Here is a 19960-nt window from a genome sequence, read left to right as displayed (position 1 = left end):
AAATTTCTAGATGACCACCATATGATCAGTAGTATTCCCCACGTAAATAGTATAGTCCGAGCACTATAACAGTAGTTAGATCGATTGTATGCCCCTTGCTTGAAATTGATTTCGTGTGATATGAGTGTGTTTGTCTCATGTGCATATGGGTAGTGCTCTCTCACTAGACCTCATTCTATTCTAATATCTCCCCTCTAAACCCATCAGATGCCTCTGAGACGTGACCCCGGATTTGCCTTCCCACCGGAGCTCACTCAGTTGATCCAACAGCAGAATACACTGATGCAGTTGCTAGTCCAGAACCAAGGCAACAACAACAACAATAATAACAACAACCCACTGCCACCCCCTCCAGTTGACAACTTAGCCCGCTTTCTAAGGTTGCAGCGGACGGTGTTTTCCAGTAGCACCAAGCCAATAGTTAATGATGACTGGCTACGCAGGATAGGAAGGGATTTGACCATCGCAGGTTGCACAAATGCGGAGAAGGTGCGTTTTGCCGCACACCAATTGGATGGACCCGCAGCCGCATGGTGGGAGAATTACACAACCACTTTTCCTATAGCCAATGTCACTTGGGAATAGTTTCAGCAAGCGTTCTGCACTGCTCATGTTTCAACTGGAGCTATGAGCATGAACAAGCGTGAGTTTCACAACTTACGCCAGGGCAACCGTACTGTGGGCAGTACGTGGATGAGTTTAGCAAGTTAGCTCGTTATGCCTCAGATGACGTGGCCACAGATGCGGCGAAACAGGAGAAGTTTATGGAAGGGCTGAATGATGAGATGAGTATGCAGTTAATGGTGGCAACATTTAACAACTACCAGGAGTTAGTAGATAAGGCTCTTATGATTGAAGGGAAGCAGCAGCAGATTGAGAGTCACAAAAGGAAGAATGGACAAGGGAACTACAATTCAGGAGCTCAGCAGAAACCTCGTTTCACCCCGAACTCGGGAGGATATACCCATAACCATGGAGGGCATAACCATAATGGAGGAAGTTCGCATAACCACAGTGGCCCCAAGAATGGAAACGAGAATGGAGCATGCAGTAATCAGAACCGCTCTAACCCAGCCACACCCGCCAAGAGGGATCTAAGTCATGTTACTTGCTTCAAGTGCGGGAAGACTGTACATTACGCCACCGAATGTCCTGAAGCAAAGAATGGAAATGCCAATGGAAGCTCTGGGATGAAGCCCAACCCTTTCAACAAGGGACAAGTGAACCACGTGAACGTGGAGGAGGTTGAAGAGCAGCCAGATGCAGTTATCGGTAAGTTTTTGGTTAAGTCATTTACCGCCCTCATTCTTTTGATACTGGTGCATCTCATTCATACATTTCAAGGGGATTTGTGGACAAGTTTAAGTTACCCACCTTAGCCCTTAGGACACCCTTGCTAGTAAGCTCACCAGGTGCAGAGTATATGGCCAACAGATGGTGTGAACGGCTACCCTTAAACATTGGCAGCCATGTTTTTCCCTCAGACCTAATAATTCTGGAGTCACAAGGATTGGACGTGATACTGAGTATGGATTGGCTATCGAAGTATGGAGGAAACATTGATTGTGCTAGTAGGTCAATTCTGCTCACCACCCCGGAGGGAAAAAGGATTAAGTATGTATCCACGCATACACCAAAGAGGACTCACGTAAACTCCCTTATGGGCGTTGTTCAAGAGGAGGTGCCTGTAGTGAAGGATTACCCGGATGTATTTCCAGATGAACTACCAGGCATGCCACCGGATTGAGACATTGAGTTTTGATAGAGTTATTGCCAGGCACCGGACCAATATCGAAGAGACCATACCGGATGCCTACAAATGATCTGGAGGAGACTAAGAAACACATTAAGGAGTTATTAGAGAAAGGTTACATTCGACGAAGCTCGTCACCATGGGGAGCTCCAGTGCTCTTGGTTGAGAAGAAGGATAAATCTCTGAGAATGGTGGTTGACTATCATGCATTGAATGAAGTGACGATCAAGAACAAGTACCCACTGCCGATGATCAATGATTTGTTTGACCAGCTGCAAGGAGCTAAAGTATTTTCCAAGATCAATCTACGATTAGGGTACCACCAGCTAAAGATCCGAGAACAAGATATACCTAAGACAGCTTTCACCACAAGGTACGGGCTATACGAGTACACGGTTATGTCATTTGGATTGACTAACGCCCCTGCCTATTTCATGAGTATGATGAATAAGGTGTTCATGGAGTTCTTGGATAAGTTTGTCATGGTGTTCATTGATGATATTCTGGTATACTCAAAGAATGAAGAGGAGCACAAGGAGCATTTGCGTTTAGTTCTCGAGAATCTCAGGGAACATCAGTTATATGCCAAGTTCAGCAAATGTGAGTTTTGGTTGAAGGAAGTTGGATTCCTTGGACATGTTATATCAGGAGAAGGTATATCAGTAGACCCTACTAAGGTTCAGTCAGTCACTGAGTGGTTGGCACCCACCTTAGTTGGAGATATCCGTAGTTTTCTTGGACTCGCGGGATATTATCGGAGATTCATTGAGAATTTCTCTAAGATTGCGAAGCCCATGATGGAGTTGCTGAAAAAGGACACAAAGTTCAAATGGACCGAAGAATGTGAGGCCAGTTTTCAGGAGTTGACGAAATGTTTGACTACAGCCCAGTGCTGATTCTGCCATATATATGCAAGGATTTCCAAGTGTATTGCAACGCATCTCGCTTAGGACTTGGAGGTGTACTTATGCAAGACGGAAGAGTTGTTTCGTATGCCTCACGTCAGCTTCGACCGCATGAGTTGAATTATATCATGCATGATTTGGAGTTAGCAGCCATAGTACATGCACTCAACACCTGGAGACATTTTCTTATTGGAAACCTTTGTGATGTGTACACGGATCATAAGAGTTTGAAGTACATTTTTACTTAGAAGGAGCTGAATCTCAGGCAGAGGAGATGGTTGGAGCTCATAAAGGACTATGATTTGAATCTGCATTATCATCCAGGAAAGGCTAATGTCGTAGCAGATGCTTTGAGCCGGAAGAGTTATGTTAATACTCTCTTAATGGGAGGGTTACCAAAGGAGTTAGCCGAGGATCTCCGGGAACTTCGTTTGGAGATAGTTCCTAGAGGTTTTTTTGCAGCATTGGAGGTTCATTCAACATTATTGGGAAAGATTCGAGAAGCTCGGAAGGATGACAAATAAATTACCAAGATAAAGGAGAAAATGAGCAAGGGAAAGGCCAAAGCTTTTCGTGAGTATGAGCACGACACCTTGTGGTTTGAGGACCGTGTTTATGTACCCAATAATGCAGAGATCAGGAAGTTGATACTATAGGAGGCTCATGACTCGCCAAACTCGATACACCCTGGAAAAACCAAGATGTATTTGGATTTGAAGGAGCGTTTCTGGTGGATAGGAATGAAGAAAGATATTGTCGAGTATGTAGCGGTATGTGATGTATGTCAGAGAGTAAAGGCGAAACATTAGAAGCCAGCAGGATTACTACAGCCTATGCCGATACCTGAATGGAAGTGGGATAAGCTTGGCATGGATTTTATCACCGGATTACCTAGGACCCGATCGGGATATGATTCTATCTGGGTAGTAGTTGATCGGTTGACCAAAGTGGCTCACTTTATCCCAGTGAAAACCACCTATACGAGTGCGAAGCTGGCCAAGTTATACATGACCCGAATCGTATGTCTGCATGGAGTTCCAAGGACAATCGTATCAGATAGAGGAACATGGTTCACTTCAAAGTTTTGGCATCAGCTGCACCAGACTTTGGGGACTAGACTAGAGTTTAGTACGGCCTTTCATCCGTAGACAGATGGACAGGCCAAGAGAGTCAATCAGATTCTGGAAGACATGTTGAGAGCTTGTGCGCTCGATTATGGATCTAGTTGGGATGACAATTTGCCTTACGTGGAGTTCTCATATAACAATAGCTACCAGGCCAGTTTGAAGATGGCACCTTTTGAAGCTTTGTATGGAAGAAGGTGCAGGACACCGTTGATGTGGGATGAAGTTGGAGATCGTCGGTTTTTTGGACTAGATTTAATTAAAGAGTCAGAAGAGAAGGTTAAGCTGATTTGAGACAGGCTGAAGGTAGCTCAGTCCAGGCAGAAGAGTTATGCAGACTCAAAATGCAAGGATGTAGTATGTGAAATCGGATAGAGCCTATCTTCGTGTGTCACCTCTGCGAGGAGTTAAACATTTTGGAGTTAAGGGAAAGTTAGCCCCAAGATTTGTGGGACCATACCGAGTTTTAGAACGTATGGGAGAAGTAGCCTACAAGTTGGAGTTACCCGAAGGACTGTCAGGAGTTCATGATGTGTTTCACATTTCCCAGTTGAAGAAATGTCATGCCGAGATGGCTGATATTCCTCTAAGAGATATGGTGCCCCTGGAAGCAATTCAGTTGGATAGTGATTTGACTTATGAGGAGAAACCAGTCAAGATTCTCGAGTTTTCCAGCCGAGTTACATGTAGTAAGGTTATTAAGTTTTGCAAAGTTCGGTGGAGCCACCATACCGAGGATGAAGCCACCTGGGAACGAGAGGATGATCAACGGAAAGACCACCCACAACTATTTTCTAGCCAACCCGAATCTCAAGGGCGAGATTCATCTTAAGGGGGGTAGGTTTGTAACATCCCAAATTTTCAATTGGAATGTTATACATAGGTCATTCATGCATATCATATTTTATTGCGTTTTGTTTTGTGATCCTAAAAAATTCTAAGCAACTCAAGGACCCACGGAGAGAGTTGGGATTTCACCGTTTTCATATTTGAATTTCATCAAATATCGAAACAAGAATCATTTTGGTTTTATTATTTTTCTCTCCAAAAATATTCATAATAAAAATATATGAGAGCAGATAATATGACTTCTCCAAACTAAATGAAATATTAGAGGAAAATGTTAAAATCAAATAAATAATTTTTATTCAGATTTTATTTCTATTTTATTTGAATTAGAAAAATATGCATTTTCCAAAATTGCATTCTTAGCCCAAATAAATGTTCACTTTGTCCGAAATATTATTAGAGGGCCGTGAAAATTTATTTCAGGATTTTTGGACTTCATTTGGTCTTTCTTTTATTTATTTTACTCCGTCTGTTTAAAAAAACATGCACCGACCTAACGGGCCGTGTCTGACCCGGACACTGCCGCCAGGCCTTTATAAGGCAAGGCCGAGCCGTCCCAGCCCACCCAGCTGCCCCGCCGCCCAAACCCTAGCGCCGCCCGCGTCACTGCCGTCCCGCCCGTGCCGCGCCGCCGCGCCGGATCTCGCCGGAGCCGCTGCCGTTGACCGGTCGGTTTTTCTCTCGGTTAACCTGGTTTTTTTAGGTTTCTGGTTTATTTTCTTAGATCGGTTTTTCGTCGGTTTATTTACTTAGCGGACGTTCGTCATATTGTTCGTTTAAACAAACGTTGTTCGCTCGTTAGGTTCACACAGCGAACGTTCGTTCATTAGTCTTTTCTTTTTATTTTATTATTGACCAGGGACCTATCCATGATTATTTTTATCGCAGATTAGCCCCTGATCTTCAAACCCTCATAACTTTTCAACCGTTTGTCCAAATCCAGTGAAACCAACGCAAAAATCTTCGTCTCGAGCCCATCTTTCTGTTTAACCAATTTGAACAAGGTTTTCAAAAATTTAAAATTTGGTTTCTAGCAGATTATTTTTCGAAGTTCTTTTGATCGTAGTTTAAATTCCATAGCTCCGATTGGATTGATTCTTTTTGCAGATCGAATCTCTTTAGTTGAGTTTTCAGATTCGACCTTCTTATTTGAGTTTTACCCATGCATCTTTGCTTGATTTCTTATGTATGCTATTGTTTGTTTGCGATAGAATTCCCAGAGTGCATAGCGTGCTACTACGAGACACTAGGTTTTGCGGATCATCAACAAGGCAAGTAACACTTTCATCATACTCTTTTCTTACCCAATTTTATGCATTAGTTACAACCCTTAAACATTGCATGAGTAGGAACTCTTAAAATGTGGGTTTTGGGAAGTAGATGATGAGGTAGAACCTATTGCCCTTTTATTATCAAACCCTTGGGAGTTACTTCTACGTTATGCTTATATCACCATGCTATGCTCGCAGACGTGGATTGGGTTTGAGAGTATCCATGACAGATGTGAGATTGTTAATTAATGGTTAACTTAAGGTGGCTACTTAAACACACATCTGGGTGGATTGGTTGCGGGCACCTGGAGAATCCAGTGTTGTCCTAGGATATCCCGGAGTACCCGTGTGGTCATCCTATGGTTCGCCACCCAGGCTCAAAGGGATCATAAGATTATTCATGCTAGAAACTTCTGTGTGCAGCCACAAGCTATTATGGGCTCTAGCATAGTGGAGTAAGTTGCGTGACCTCTTCCACTGGTAGGCTAGCGGATGTAGGGGATTAAGGTTGGTACGGTCTACCCGGGGTTAGAGTTAATGCTTCTGAAAAACTGTGTCTCGGTCATCCGTTTCTCAAACACCATGTAGTGCGAGAAATCCAGCGGAGGAGATCGAGTCTTGTGGGGAAAAGTGCGCAAACCTCTGCAGAGTGTACAAACTAATCATGCTTAGCTGTGTCCCTGGTTATGGACATCTTGAGTATCTGGATCTCGGATTATCATATTGATCTCGTCACTCTATTACTTAATTTGTTGGGTTGTTAATTACTTTCTAATTGGGATTGAGTTGGAGGAAACTTCTCAATGTTTAACAACTACCATGATAGTTAAATAAAATATATTCCTTTACTGTAAGAAAAAATTGGCTTTTCGCAAAAACATTATAACCATAGAGCCTCCACCAGCCATATATGCATGTAGTGATAGCATTTACCTGTAGTTCGTTGCTCTACTGTGTTATATTGCCAGCATATTCCATGTGCTGACCCGTTTTCGGGCTGCAACATATCATGTTGCAGACTTTTTAGACGAAGAGTAAAGTGCGCTAGGTCGTTTGTCGTGCACTCAGCTATGCCGTTGGAGTTGATGGACTTACTTTATCTTCCAAGCTTCCGATGTTATCATATTTAGATGGCCTTAAGCCATATTATTGTAATAAGTTCTCTTTGGAGACTATTGATGTAATAAGTGTGTGATTGCTACTCTGTTGTAAATCCTTCGAGTATTGTGTGTGTCAGCATTACCGATCCAGGGATGACACTTATGCACAGAGACTTGACCGTCTGAGGTCGGGTCGCTACAGAAGGGGCGGGTTACATGACTAGTCCTAGTAGGATTAGGATTACTCTATTACAAGTGGAGTCCTAGTCATGCTTCCTTTGTAGAAGAATATTCCTTATGCCTTTCCTCTTAAGCCGGCCCCTACTGGGCCTTGGACCTTGCCGTCCGTCTGACCCGCCTGCTGGGTTACCAATGAGTCTCCAGGGCCGGCCAGGTCATAAGTGAGTGGAGAGATCTGGGCGGGTCACTTCATGAGTCGCCAAGTTAGGGCGGGTTACTAGTGAGTCGCCAAGTCCGGCCGGGTCATACTTCCGGCCGGGTCATACCACGGGGTATATCCCCGACAAAGGACATAATTCTTCTGTGCAGCAATGAGGATAATCCTCAGATCACGGAGCCAGTCCGCATCATTGCTACTAACATCTTTCAACATAGTTTTCTCTAGGAACATATCAAAAATAAAACAGGGGAGCTATACGCGAGCTATTGATCTACAACATAGATATGCAAAAACTACCAGGACTAAGTTCATAAAAAATTTAAGTTCAATTAATCATATTACTTAAGAACTCCCACTTAGATAGACATCCATCTAATCATCTAAGTGATCATGTGATCCATATCGACTAAACCATGTCCGATCATCACGTGAGATGGAGTAGTTTTCAATGGTGAACATCACTATGTTGATCATATCTACTATATGATTCACGCTTGACCTTTCGGTCTCAGTGTTCCGAGGCCATATCTTCATATGCTAGGCTCATCAAGTTTAACCCGAGTACTTTGTGTGTGCAAAACTGGCTTGCACCCGTTGTATGTGAACGTAGAGCTTATCACACCCGATCATCACGTGGTGTCTCGGCACAACGAACTGTAGCAATGGTGCATACTCAGGGAGAACACTTGTACCTTGAAATTTAGTGAGGGATCATCTTATAATGCTACCGTCGAACTAAGCAAAATACGATGCATAAAGGATAAACATCACATGCAATCAATATAAGTGATATGATATGGTCATCATCATCTTGTGCCTTTGATCTCCATCTCCAAAGCACCGTCATGATCACTATCGTCACCGGCTTGACACCTTGATCTCCATCGAAGCATCATTGTTGTCTCACCAACTATTGCTTCTATGACTATCGCTACCGCTTAGTGATAAAGTAAAGCAATTACATGGCGATTGCATCATACAATAAAGCGACAACCATATGGCTCCTGTCAGTTGCCGATAACTCTGTTACAAAACATGATCATATCATACAATAAAATTTACCATCATGTCTTGACCATATCACATCACAACATGCCCTGCAAAAGCAAGTTAGACGTCCTCTACTTTGTTGTTGCAAGTTTTACGTGGCTGCTACGGGCTAAGCAAGAACCGTTCTTACCTACGCATCAAAAAAACCACAACGTTGTATAGTGATTGCTTTTTGATCTTCAGAAAGAACCATGTTCATTGAATCTGATTCAACTAAAGTTGGAGAAACTGACACCCTTTAGCCACCTGTGTGCGAAGCACGTCGGTAGAACCTGTCTCGCGTAAGTGTACGCGTAATGTCGGTCTGAGCCGCTTCATCCAACAATACCGCTGAATAAAGAATCAACTAGTGATGACAAGTAATATGTATATACCCACGCCCACAACTCCTTTGTGTTCTACTCGTGCATATAACATCTACGCATAGACCTGGCTCGGATGCCACTGTTGGGGAACGCAGCAATTTCAAAAAAATCCTACACACACGCAAGATCCATCTAGGTGATGCATAGCAACGAGAGGGGAGAGTGTTGTCCACGTACCCTCGTAGACCGTAAGCGAAAACGTTATGACAACGCGGTTGATGTAGTCATACATCTTCATGATCCGACCGATCCTAGCACCGAAGGTACGGCACCTCCATGATCTGCACGCGTTCAGCTCGGTGACGTCCCACGAACTATAGATCCAGCTGAGTGTCGAGGGAGAGCTCCGCCAGCACGACGGCGTGATGATGGTGATGATGAAGTTACCGACGCAGGGCTTCGCCTAAGCACTACAATGATATGACCGAGGTGGAAATCTATGGAGGGGGGCACCACACATGGCGAAGAGATCAACTTTTGTGTCTATGGGGTGCCCCCCTCCCCGTATATAAAGGAGTGGATGAGGGGGAGGGCCGGCCCTCTAGAGTAGGACTCCCCCTTTTCCCTTGTTGGAGTAGGAGAGAAGGAAAGGGGAGAGATAGGGAAGGAAGGGGGGCCGGGCCCCCACCCAATTCGGATTGGGCTAGGGGGGAACCCTCCACCTTGGCCTTCCTCTCCTCTCTTCCACTAAGGCCCATATACTCCCCGGGGGGTTCCGTAACCCCCCGGTACTCCAATAGATGCCCGAACTCACCCGGAACCATTCTGATGTCCAAACATAGCCTTCCAATATATCGATATTTATGTCTCGGCCATTCTGAGACTCCTCGTCATGTCTGTGATCATATCCAGGACTCCGGACTACCTCCGGCACATCAAAACACATAAACTCATAATACCGAACGTCACCAAACGTTAAGCGTGCGGACCCTACGGGTTCGAGAACTATGTAGACATGACCGAGACTCATCTCCGGTCAACAACCAATAGCGGAACCTGGATGCTCATATTGCTTCCTACATGTTCTACGAAGATCTTTTTCGATCAAACCGCATATCAACATACGTTGTTCCCTTTGTTATCAGTATGTTACTTGCCCGAGATTCGATCATCGGTATCATCATACCTAGTTCAATCTGATTACTGGCAAGTCTCATTACTCGTTCGGTAATGCAACATCCCGCAACTAACTCATTAGTCACATTGCTTGCAAGGCTTATAGTGATGTGCATTACCGAGAGGGCCCAGAGATACCTCTCCGACAATCGGAGTGACAAATCCTAATCTCGATCTATGCCAACTCAACAAACACCATCAGAGACAGCTGTAGAGCATCTTTATAATCACCCAGTTATGTTGTGACGTTTGATAGCACACAAGGTGTTCCTCCAGTATTCGGGAGTTGCATAATCTCATAGTCAGAGGAACATGTATAAGTCACAATGAAAGCAATAGCAATAAAACTAAACGATCATTTATGCTAAGCTAACGAATGGGTCTTGTCCATCACATCATTCTCTAATGATGTGATCCCGTTCATCAAATGACAACACATGTCTATGGTTAGGAAACTTAACCATATTTGATTAACGAGCTAGTCAAGTAGAGGCATACTAGGGACACTCTGTTTGTCTATGTATTCACACATGTACTAAGTTTCCGGTTAATACAATTATAGCATGAATAATAAACATTTATCATGATATGAGGAAATATAAATAACAACTTTATTATTGCCTCTAGGGCATATTTCCTTCACCTCACCAGCTCGCCACAAGGATGGACGGCGCGCCCCCTGACCTTGTTGGCCCCATGTGGCCCCCCTCCACTTATTCCAGCACCCATCCTCTCATTCTTCCTCCAGAAAAGATCACTCCATAGATCAAACTCGTGTTTTTGCTCATCTTGCTGCCATTTTCGATCTCCTTGCTCAAAGCCACATTCACAAAACTGCTTTGGGGGATTGCTCTTCGGTATGTGACTCCTCCAATGGTCCAATTAGTTTTTGTTCTAGTGCTTTATTGATTGCAAAAAAATTCTGTTGTGGTGACCATGTTCTTGAGCTTGCATGTCAAATTTATATGGTCCAAAGTTGTTTTGATGCATGATAGAGCCTCTAGGCACTTGTAGGAGTAGTTGCTATCAATTTTATTGAGTTTGGTTCACTTTTATTTTGAGTCACTAAAATTTTAGAAAATTTCAGAGGAAGGATAATGTTGAGGAGATTTTTGAGTGGCTCCTCGAGCCGGGGTTCAAAGGAAAAGGAAAATGAGGAGAAGGAAAAGCCCAAGTATAATCTTCCTCGCGCCACGGAAATTTGGCCGTGCGAATGGCCATGTGATGTATTCTTACAAGCAGCCAGGATTTATGATGATTTCTATTATTTGGCTGGGAATGCAGGCATCACCGACTTCCTCCTTGACCGGTCTAATCGATATCTCTTACTCACTAATACTTTCGTGCAAAATTTTCACTTTCATGCTAGGAAATCACCACCCACTATAGACTTTCACTTATATGATGGGTACAAAGAAATGACGCTTTATGACTTTTGTGTGGTTTGTAAATTACCTTATGAAGGTAGTGTCGAGGAACCATGTCCTAGCAATGTGGAAGGCCTTATCTAGGAAATCACCATAGGGGAAGCTAGAGGAGTGTCGGGAGCGAGAGTGTCTAGTATTCATCTTCCTGCTTTACGCTATTACTCATTATTCGCTGGGAGATGTTTAATTGGTCGTAGAGAGAGTGGAGGCCTTAGTGCCCCTGACCTCGCCATTTTACGCCATGCTTTACATAGATATAGAAGTTACAGTTTGGGCGCTATGGTTGCTAGACGGTTGAGTATGAACTGTACAAAGGGTCCTATTTTCGGAGGCATCTTCGCCTCCCGCCTTGCTAAACACTTTGAGATACCCATTAGGCATTATGAAAAAGAGGAGAAACTGCTACCCACTATATATTTAGATTATGACAACATGGTAGCACATAAGTTTATTCGACATGATGACGAAAAGAGAATTATTTATAACCTGGTATTTAGCGAGAATACTTTTTAGATTATTACCTTGCCTGCACCTATTCTGTTCGATATGCATTCAGGAAGGTACATTGTTTTGCACACGGACATTCGTGCATATTGGGAGGGGACACGATCCCCACCTCCTGAGCCAGAGCCATCACCTGATCCATACCAGGAGTCTATTTATCAGTGGGATCCATAGGAGCTCGCAAAATAGTGGAACCCCCAGGATCCTCCTCAGTACACCGGAGAGAACTATTTTGATCCGTGGGAATAGACCAACTTAGGCCAAAATCCTCAGCTTGTGGGAGTATGTATTCCTCGCCGACATTCCATTCATGTTCACACACTCATTTCAGTTGTTGGTGTTCATACTTTTTGATTGTATTATCCATGTTAGTTTATTTCTTTTTTGCGCTTTCTTCTTGTGTGTTTGAAAAACCTTAAGAAAAAACAGAAAAAATAGTTGTAGTTATTTTACTCTCTATGCATGCTTAGTAGTAATATTAAAATAAAACCCAAAAATATTTCTCGTTCTTCTTCTGCTTGTTGGGAGCTTTCCCGTGTAAATAATTTTTCTCATTCTTGTTTTACTTTCTTCAGAAAAAAAAAACTCCAAAAATATTTCAGTGTGTTTCTTTGAAATTCTTTTCTTTTCTTTGGGGGTCGAGAGGAGAAGACCGCGATGAAAATTTTGAGTGGCTCCCATGCATTATTGTTGATCTAACAAAAGAGCCCATATTACCTTGTCTTCTCCTTTGAATAAATGTTTGCAGATTCCAGCTTAGTCCAATGAACGAGAACTATTATTATTATCCACACCGTCCGGTCGTGCGAGTGAAAGACAATAATGACGATATATGATGAAATGATTGAGATGAGGAAAATCTTGTATGAACTCGACCTATCTTGTTTTTGTAAATATGATTAGTTCATCGTTCTTGATTCAGCCTATTATGAATGAAACATGTTTGCAATGACAATTAGAGATTATAGTTACTCATTCCATGCTTAATTAGCTAGGAGTTTATAATGGTTTAGCTTGCATGCCAACATGCTATTAAAATGGTTGTGATGTAGTATGATAGGATGGTATCCTCCTTTGAATGATTCGAGTGGCTTGACTTGGCACATGTTCACACATGTAGTTGAAATAAAATCAACATAGCCTCTATGATATTTATGTTCATGGTGATTTATATCCTACTCATGCTTGCATTAAATGTTGGTTAATCTCAATGCATGTTTGTGACCATTGTCGCTCTCTAGTTGGTCACTCCCTAGTCTTTTTCTAGCCTTCACTTGTACTAAGCGGGAATACTACTTGTGCATCCACTTCCATAAACCCCAAAGTTGTTCCATATGAGTCCACCATACCTTCCTATATGCGGTATTTACCTGCCGTTCCAAGTAAATTTGCAAGTGCCAACCTCTAAACCTTCAAATGATAATCTATTTTGTATGCTCGAATAGCTCATGTACCAACTAGAGATGTCAATATCTTCCATGCTAGGTGGGTTATTGTCATGATGAGTGGACTCCGCTCATCACTCATGAGAAATTGGCCGGTAACCGGGATGCCCAGTCCCATGCTTAAAGCAAAACAAATCAAAATAATTTCAAACAAAACTCCCCCAGGATTGTTGTTAGTTGGACGGTACCCATTGTTTCGGACCAGTCGTGGAGTGTGCTTGTTGGTGGTGGGGGAGTATAAACTTTACCATTCTGTTTGGGAACCGCCTATAATGTATGTAGCATGGAAGATAGCGAGATCTCTTAGTTGTTATATTGGCAATGAAAGCATACCGCTCAAAATATTATTCAATCTCTATTTCAAAACTCGAGCTCTGGCACCTCTGCAAATCCCTACTTCCCTCTACGAAGGGCCTATCTATTTACTTTTATTGCTGAGTCATCATCCTCTTATAAAAAGCACCAGTTAGAGAGAACCACTATCATTTATATGCATTGTTATTAATTTATGTTGAGTATGACTATGACTGGATCTCTTTTACCATGAATTACAATGTCTAGTCAATCCTTGATCATTAGGGGTGCTTTGCATTTATGTTTTGCGGTCTTAGAAAGGGCTAGCGAGATACCACCTTGTTATATCATATCATGATTGTTTTGACCAAGTGTTGTCATCCGAGATTTATTATTATTGCTTGCTAGTTGATTATGCCATTGATATGAGTAATTGTGATACCTAAACGTTAGTAATTGTGATACCTAAAAGTTATTGTGAATATGGTTAGTTCATAATCTTTGTTGAAAACTTGAATGATGGCTTTACATATTTGCAACAACAAGATCAAATAGAGTTTGTAAAAGTTTTTCTTTATCACTTTCAGTTTGTCAACTGAATTGCTTGAGGACAAGCAAAGGTTTAAGCTTGGGGGAGTTGATACGTCTCTGTCGTATCTACCTTTCTAAACACGTTTGCCCTTGTTTTGGACTCTAACTTGCATGATTTGAATGGAACTAACCCGGACTGACGTTGTTTTCAGCAGAATTGCCATGGTGTTATTTTTGTGCAGAATAAAAAGTTCTCGGAATGACCTGAAAATCAACGGAGATAACTTTTGAAATATATAAAAAATATTGGCGAAAGAATTAGCAGCAGGGGGCCCACACTCCTAGACACAAGGGTGGGGGTGCGCCCTTCGACCTTGTGGGCCCCGGGACCTCCACCAACCTCAGCTCCAACTCCATATATTCACTTTTGGGGAGAAAAAATCAGAGAGAAGGATTCATCGCATTTTACGATACGGAGCCGCCGCCAAGCCCTGTTCTTCCTCGGGAGGGCAGATCTGGAGTCCGTTCGGGGCTCCAGAGAGGGGAATCCGTCGTCATCATCATCATCAACCATCCCCCGTCACCAATTTCATGATGCTCACCACCATGCATGAGTAATCTCATCGTAGGCTTGCTAGACGGTGATGGGTTGGATGAGATTTACCATGTAATCGAGTTAGTTTTGTTAGGGTTTGATCCCTAGTATCCACTATGTTCTAAGATTGATGTTCTATGACTTTACTATGCTTAATGCTTGTCACTAGGGCCCGAATGCCATGGTTTCATATATGAACCTATTATGTTTTCATGAATATATTTGTGTTCTTGATCCGATATTGCAAGTTATAGTCACCTACTACGTGTTATGATCCGGCAACCCCGGAGTGACAATAGTCGGGACCACTCCCGGTGATGACCGTAGTTTGAGGAGTCCATGTATTCACTAAGTGCTAATACTTTGGTCCGGTACTCTATTAAAAGGAGGCCTTAATATCCCTTAGTTTCCAATAGGACCCCGCTGCCACGGGAGGGTAGGACAAAAGATGTCATGTAAGTTCTTTTCCATAAGCACGGATGACTATATTCGGAATACATGCCTACATTATATTGATGAACTGGAGCTAGTTCTGTGTCACCCTAGGTTATAATTGTTGCATGATGAATGCCATCCGACATAATTATCCATCATTGATCCATTGCATACGAGCTTTTCACATATTGATCTCTGCTTAGTTACTTTTCCATTGCCACTGTTACGATTGCTACAAAACTACTACTGTTACTTTTGCTACCATTACCGATGCTTCCATACTACTTTGCTGCAGATATTAAGTATTTCAGGTGTGGTTGAATTGACAACTTAGTTACTAATACTTGAGAATATTCTTTGGCTCCCCTTGTGTCGAATCAATAAATTTGGGTTGAATACTCTACCCTTGAAAACTATTGCGATCCCCTATACTTGTGGGTTATCACCATCTCATCTTTCAACGCTTCATGTTCTTGATGTACTCCATAATAGAAGAATTTACCTTCTGAGTGTGGTTAGGGCAATGCCTGTTTCAATGAGCAGACATGGGTCTCTGAGAAGAAGAGCAACCTGATCTCCTTGCACACATTTGTCGCGTTGTCCAGGACGACATTATGGACAAGGATGCACCTGATGATACCCTAATCATTGCCAGGGTTGACCCCCTTGCTGCTAAAAACCTGAAGAAAATATTGGATGCTTTTGCTCTTGCCACTAGCCTCCACATCAACTTTGATTAAACAACCTTCGTTGCCCTAAATATGTCCTCTGAACTCGCAGCCTCTCTAGCTAACGATCTAGGCACGGCCAGTGTTGCTTTCCCCCAAAAATACCTTGGCCTACCTCTATCCCCTCATAAACTACCCCCTCAGCCTTCCAACTTATAATTGATAGATGTGATACTTATCTTGTTGTCTGGCATGCTCTCCTACTCTCTCATGGCGGACGACTCATCCTCCTGTCTGCAGTACTAGACGGTCTGCCAACTTATTTTATGGTGTGTTTTACCTTGCCTAAAAGCATTCTTGAGGAGATAGACAAGGGTACACGCATTATCTTCTGGCCCAATGAAGATTCGTTCTCAGGTGCAAAATGTTTGGTAGCTTGGGACCGTGTTTGCTTTCCCAAAAAGGCACGCGGTCTTGGTGTTAAAAATCTTCAAGCACAATTTATTTGCCTTATGTTGAAATTTGCATACAAATTCCTACACTCCACAAACTTGCCTTGGAAGGATTGGATTCTCTGCCCCTCCCCTCTCCACACAGGTCCAGATAAAAACTCATCCTTCCTTAGCAAGGCTATTTTCAAACACCTAGATGCTCTTCGTGATACCTCTCAAGTCACGATTGGCGATGGCACCTCTATATTTTTTTGGCTAGATAGATCACTTCTCCCAAAGCCTCTCTGCATTACCTTTCTCACATTATTTTTCCACCATACTAAACCTACAGCTCTAGTGCATATGATCAAGATGATGGGGATCAATCTAGGCTTGCGTAGCCGGCTAACCTTAACCGCTTCTCGTGAGGTTGCTTCCTTGAGACTTTTGTTGCAGGATGTCAGGCTGGGACTGCTACCGGACTCATGCACGCTGCTCAATGGCTCCCCCTTCACCACTAAAGGGGCCTACGATGCACTTGGCTCTTAGATCTCGGACCCCTGTCTGGATTTTTTTTTTTGGTCTTCTCGAGTGCCCAATCGGGTCGGGTTTTTGGATGGCTACTCTACCTTGACAGACTCAACACACGTGCCAACCTTCACTGGAAAACCATCTTGGATTCATCTACGTGTGCCCGGTGTATGGGGGCTGTGGAGGATCATTGCCACCTCTTCTTCACATGCCCCGCCTCCGCTACGATTTGGGCTGCTCTCGGATTCGTGCCATCCTTCTTGCCTATCACCGACATTTGGGCTGCGCCTTCGAGCTTAACAGTGCCGACGTCGGTTTGGTCTTTTATTCTGCTCCTGCAGCTATGGAAGATCTGGGATGCTGGGAACTCTAAGGTCTTCGGGAGCATAGATGTTACTCCTAGCGTTGTAATTGCGAACATTATCTCGAATCTCACTCTCTGGTCCCATAGGCTCAAGGTTGGTACCCTGAGGGAACACGCAGGCTTGTGGTGTGATTACCTGTCCTCCCGTACGTCATAACTCACATGTAAAAACAACTTTTGAAATATATTCAGGCGAGGAGCCTCCCCCCGGTGACGGTATCAAAAAAAAGGATGCACCTAGTAAGCGAGTTACGAGGAGATTAAGGACTCATTGATCCGCTACTAGCCACGCTACATAAGTGAGGCTCAACACATTGGAGGGCTTACCGTCTTTGGGGACCTCAAGCTCCATTGCAGGGCAATTGTGGTGTCGTTGAGGTAGCCTTGCATCCGAATGCCGCGTACTGCAGAGAGGACTTGCACTTTCCACGGGACATGGTTTTTCCTTGATAGTCTCTCGGTCACCGCATGGATGGAAGTAGAAAGAGTGGATCGAACTTGAAGGAGGAAGCCATTAGAGCTAAAAGCTACTCCCTCTGTTCCAAAATATTTTTTTAGATATTCCAATATAGACAACACACCGAGCAACTCTAAAAGACGTTTATATTTATGTGTATGTAGTTTGTATTAAAATACCTAAAAGGACTTATATTTAGAGAGTGAAGGAGTAGATGTGATCTAGGTTGAGAGAGGAGGCTCTGATAAGATATGTGAATTTCAAAAGTAGAAAGAGTAGCATGCTAATATACGTTTGATCGAGACCGACTTGCCCCATAAGTTATGGGAATCAACTATTTCATAGTACGCCATTACAACAACACACGCACGCACGTGCCTAACCTAACTACGTAAAAAATACTAACAACCTTCGGTTTCAGTTTTGATTTTTGACAACCTGCTCTAACACGAGAGTACACAATAATGCAAGCTCACCAGTCAACCATTCGATGAGATGTGAACCAACCTGTGGTTGAATGGTTAAAGGGACAATAATATTCTCAGCTCACCAAGGTTCAAGTCTTGATATTCGTATTATTTCTAAATTTATTTCAGGATTTCCGGCGATGTGCTTTCAGTGGGACGAGGCGCCTATAGTAACATCATAAATCCTAAGATGATATGTCAGCTCAATCTCTCGAAGATGCTTATAGGTTAACTTTTAAATTTTGATAGACAGTTCCCCTTTAACAGTGTAAAAAAATGTTTTATATTAAATTACAAATGGAGTATAACAGAAGCGCAACATCTCGATGGGTCGCATACATTACTTTTTTCTCTGGAAAATACAGTCTCATACACATTACTTGCTTGGAGACACATTTGGTTTCCGTACGTGCAATTTAGTTTTCAGGTGTGATGGAGCCGAAGGAGATCACGATTCGTTCGCTACTTATTTATGATACGACAGCAACATCTCATTCTTACACATAAAACAGCGTACTAGAGTTCGGTACTACTTCAGTCACACCAAGCTACAACGAGCATTTTTTTATTTATTTATTTTTTTTGCGGGGAACGAGCAAAGATTACACTAGTGATGGATCGATCGAGCCACAGGTACGTAGCTCGCCCGGTTGCTGCGGCGGCGTGGGTGGTTTGCCGCCGCGCTAGCTGGCTCACAGGCACCAGAACGACGACGGCCGCGCCCGCTTGGCCGGCGGCGACGTGATCTCCGGCACGGCGAACACGTCGCTGTCGCTGTCGCTGTGGTACCACTCCCGCACGTGCCCCTGCTTGGCCTTCGCCGCCGCTGCAGGGGCCACCATAGCGGCCGGAAACTCCTCCAGGCCCCAGGCCGGCGCCGGCGTATGCGGCACGTGGGGCGCCCATGCGCCGCGCTTCCCTGGACGCTCGGCGGCGACCACGTCGAACAGGTCGGCGTCCAGGAACGGCACCTGCTCGTCGCGCCCCTTCTGCTTCTGCCAAGTGCAAAGGTCTGGGCGTTTAGTTTTTGGCCATGATGCGGTGGACGGAACCGGGTAAAGAGATGGTCGGCGACTTACGGCGACGAAGGCGGCGTCGTCGAAGAGGAGTTCGTCGACTTCAAAGCCGGGGCAGATGTTGGTGAGGTAGTCTGAGATGCTGCTTCCTCCACCTCCTCCTCCTCCTGATCCGGCGTGGCTGGCGTCATGAACTGCAGGGGCTTCCTCGGCGGCCGAGGCCGAGCAGTCCTCGTGCTCGTCGGAGCTCCCGTCCGGGGAGGGGATCTCCTTGTCCAAGGGGTCGGCGGAGAGCTTGGCCCCGACGAGGAGGAAGCGGCTGTGCTTGGCCGTGAGCTCGTTGGCGCTGTGGATGGGCTCGTCGCAGTCGGCGCACAGGATCGCCCGGTCCTCCACGCAGAACACGAGCCCCCTCCGCTCCTGCAAACAATCCCGCAAACAAAGACCGTCAGCTCAGCTCAGCTCAGCTCAGTGTCGTAGCATCGGACGGACATGAAGCGCACGCACCTTGCAGACGTCGCAGAGCGGCGCGGCGGCGTCGTTGGCGGCCGGGGAGGGCTGGAGGAGGGTGAGGCGGCGGTGCTTGCCGGCGAGCTTGTTGGCGCGGTGGACGCGGCGGTTGCAGGGGGAGCAGAGCGCGGCCTCGTCGGCGCAGCAGAGCACGGCGGCCGGCTCGAGGCCGCACACGTCGCACTGCACGCGCATGGCGATCGGCTTTCTCGGAAGCAAGTCAAACAAAGGAGGAGGAGAGAAAGCTTTGCGGCTGGATGCGAGGAAGGAGGTGGAGGGAAATAATGCGAGGAGAAGAGAACAGAGGAGCAAGCAAGCAATGGAGAGTGAGGAGCATGTGGGAGGGCGATGG

At 44.4% G+C, this 19960-nt stretch overlaps 1 protein-coding gene across 1 annotated transcript; it reads right to left on the bottom strand.

Moving 5' to 3' along the window:
• Nucleotides 1-18354: 18354 nt before the first annotated feature.
• Nucleotides 18355-19960, bottom strand: LOC123152083 (B-box zinc finger protein 20). Its single transcript, XM_044571692.1, has 3 exons — nucleotides 19606-19960; nucleotides 19162-19518; nucleotides 18355-19077 (listed from the first exon to the last, which is right to left on the bottom strand). Exons 1-3 carry the CDS (start codon nucleotides 19801-19803, stop codon nucleotides 18775-18777), a joined length of 858 nt encoding a protein of 285 aa, XP_044427627.1. The 5' UTR covers nucleotides 19804-19960; the 3' UTR covers nucleotides 18355-18774.

This window comes from Triticum aestivum, chromosome 7A (assembly GCF_018294505.1).
Source record: "Triticum aestivum cultivar Chinese Spring chromosome 7A, IWGSC CS RefSeq v2.1, whole genome shotgun sequence".
NCBI lineage: Eukaryota > Viridiplantae > Streptophyta > Magnoliopsida > Poales > Poaceae > Triticum > Triticum aestivum.
The sequence above is the reverse complement of the archived record's forward strand: the minus strand, read 5'-3'. Positions and strand labels throughout refer to the sequence as shown.

Coding starts and splice junctions, on each gene's coding strand:
- LOC123152083 (XM_044571692.1), bottom strand. CDS start 19,803: ATGCGCGTGCAGTGCGACGTGTGCGGCCTCGAGCCGGCCGCCGTGCTC. Junction 19,519..19,605: donor CGCTCTGCGACGTCTGCAAG/GTGCGTGCGCTT, acceptor GATTGTTTGCAG/GAGCGGAGGGGGCTCGTGTT. Junction 19,078..19,161: donor ACGACGCCGCCTTCGTCGCC/GTAAGTCGCCGA, acceptor TGCACTTGGCAG/AAGCAGAAGGGGCGCGACGA.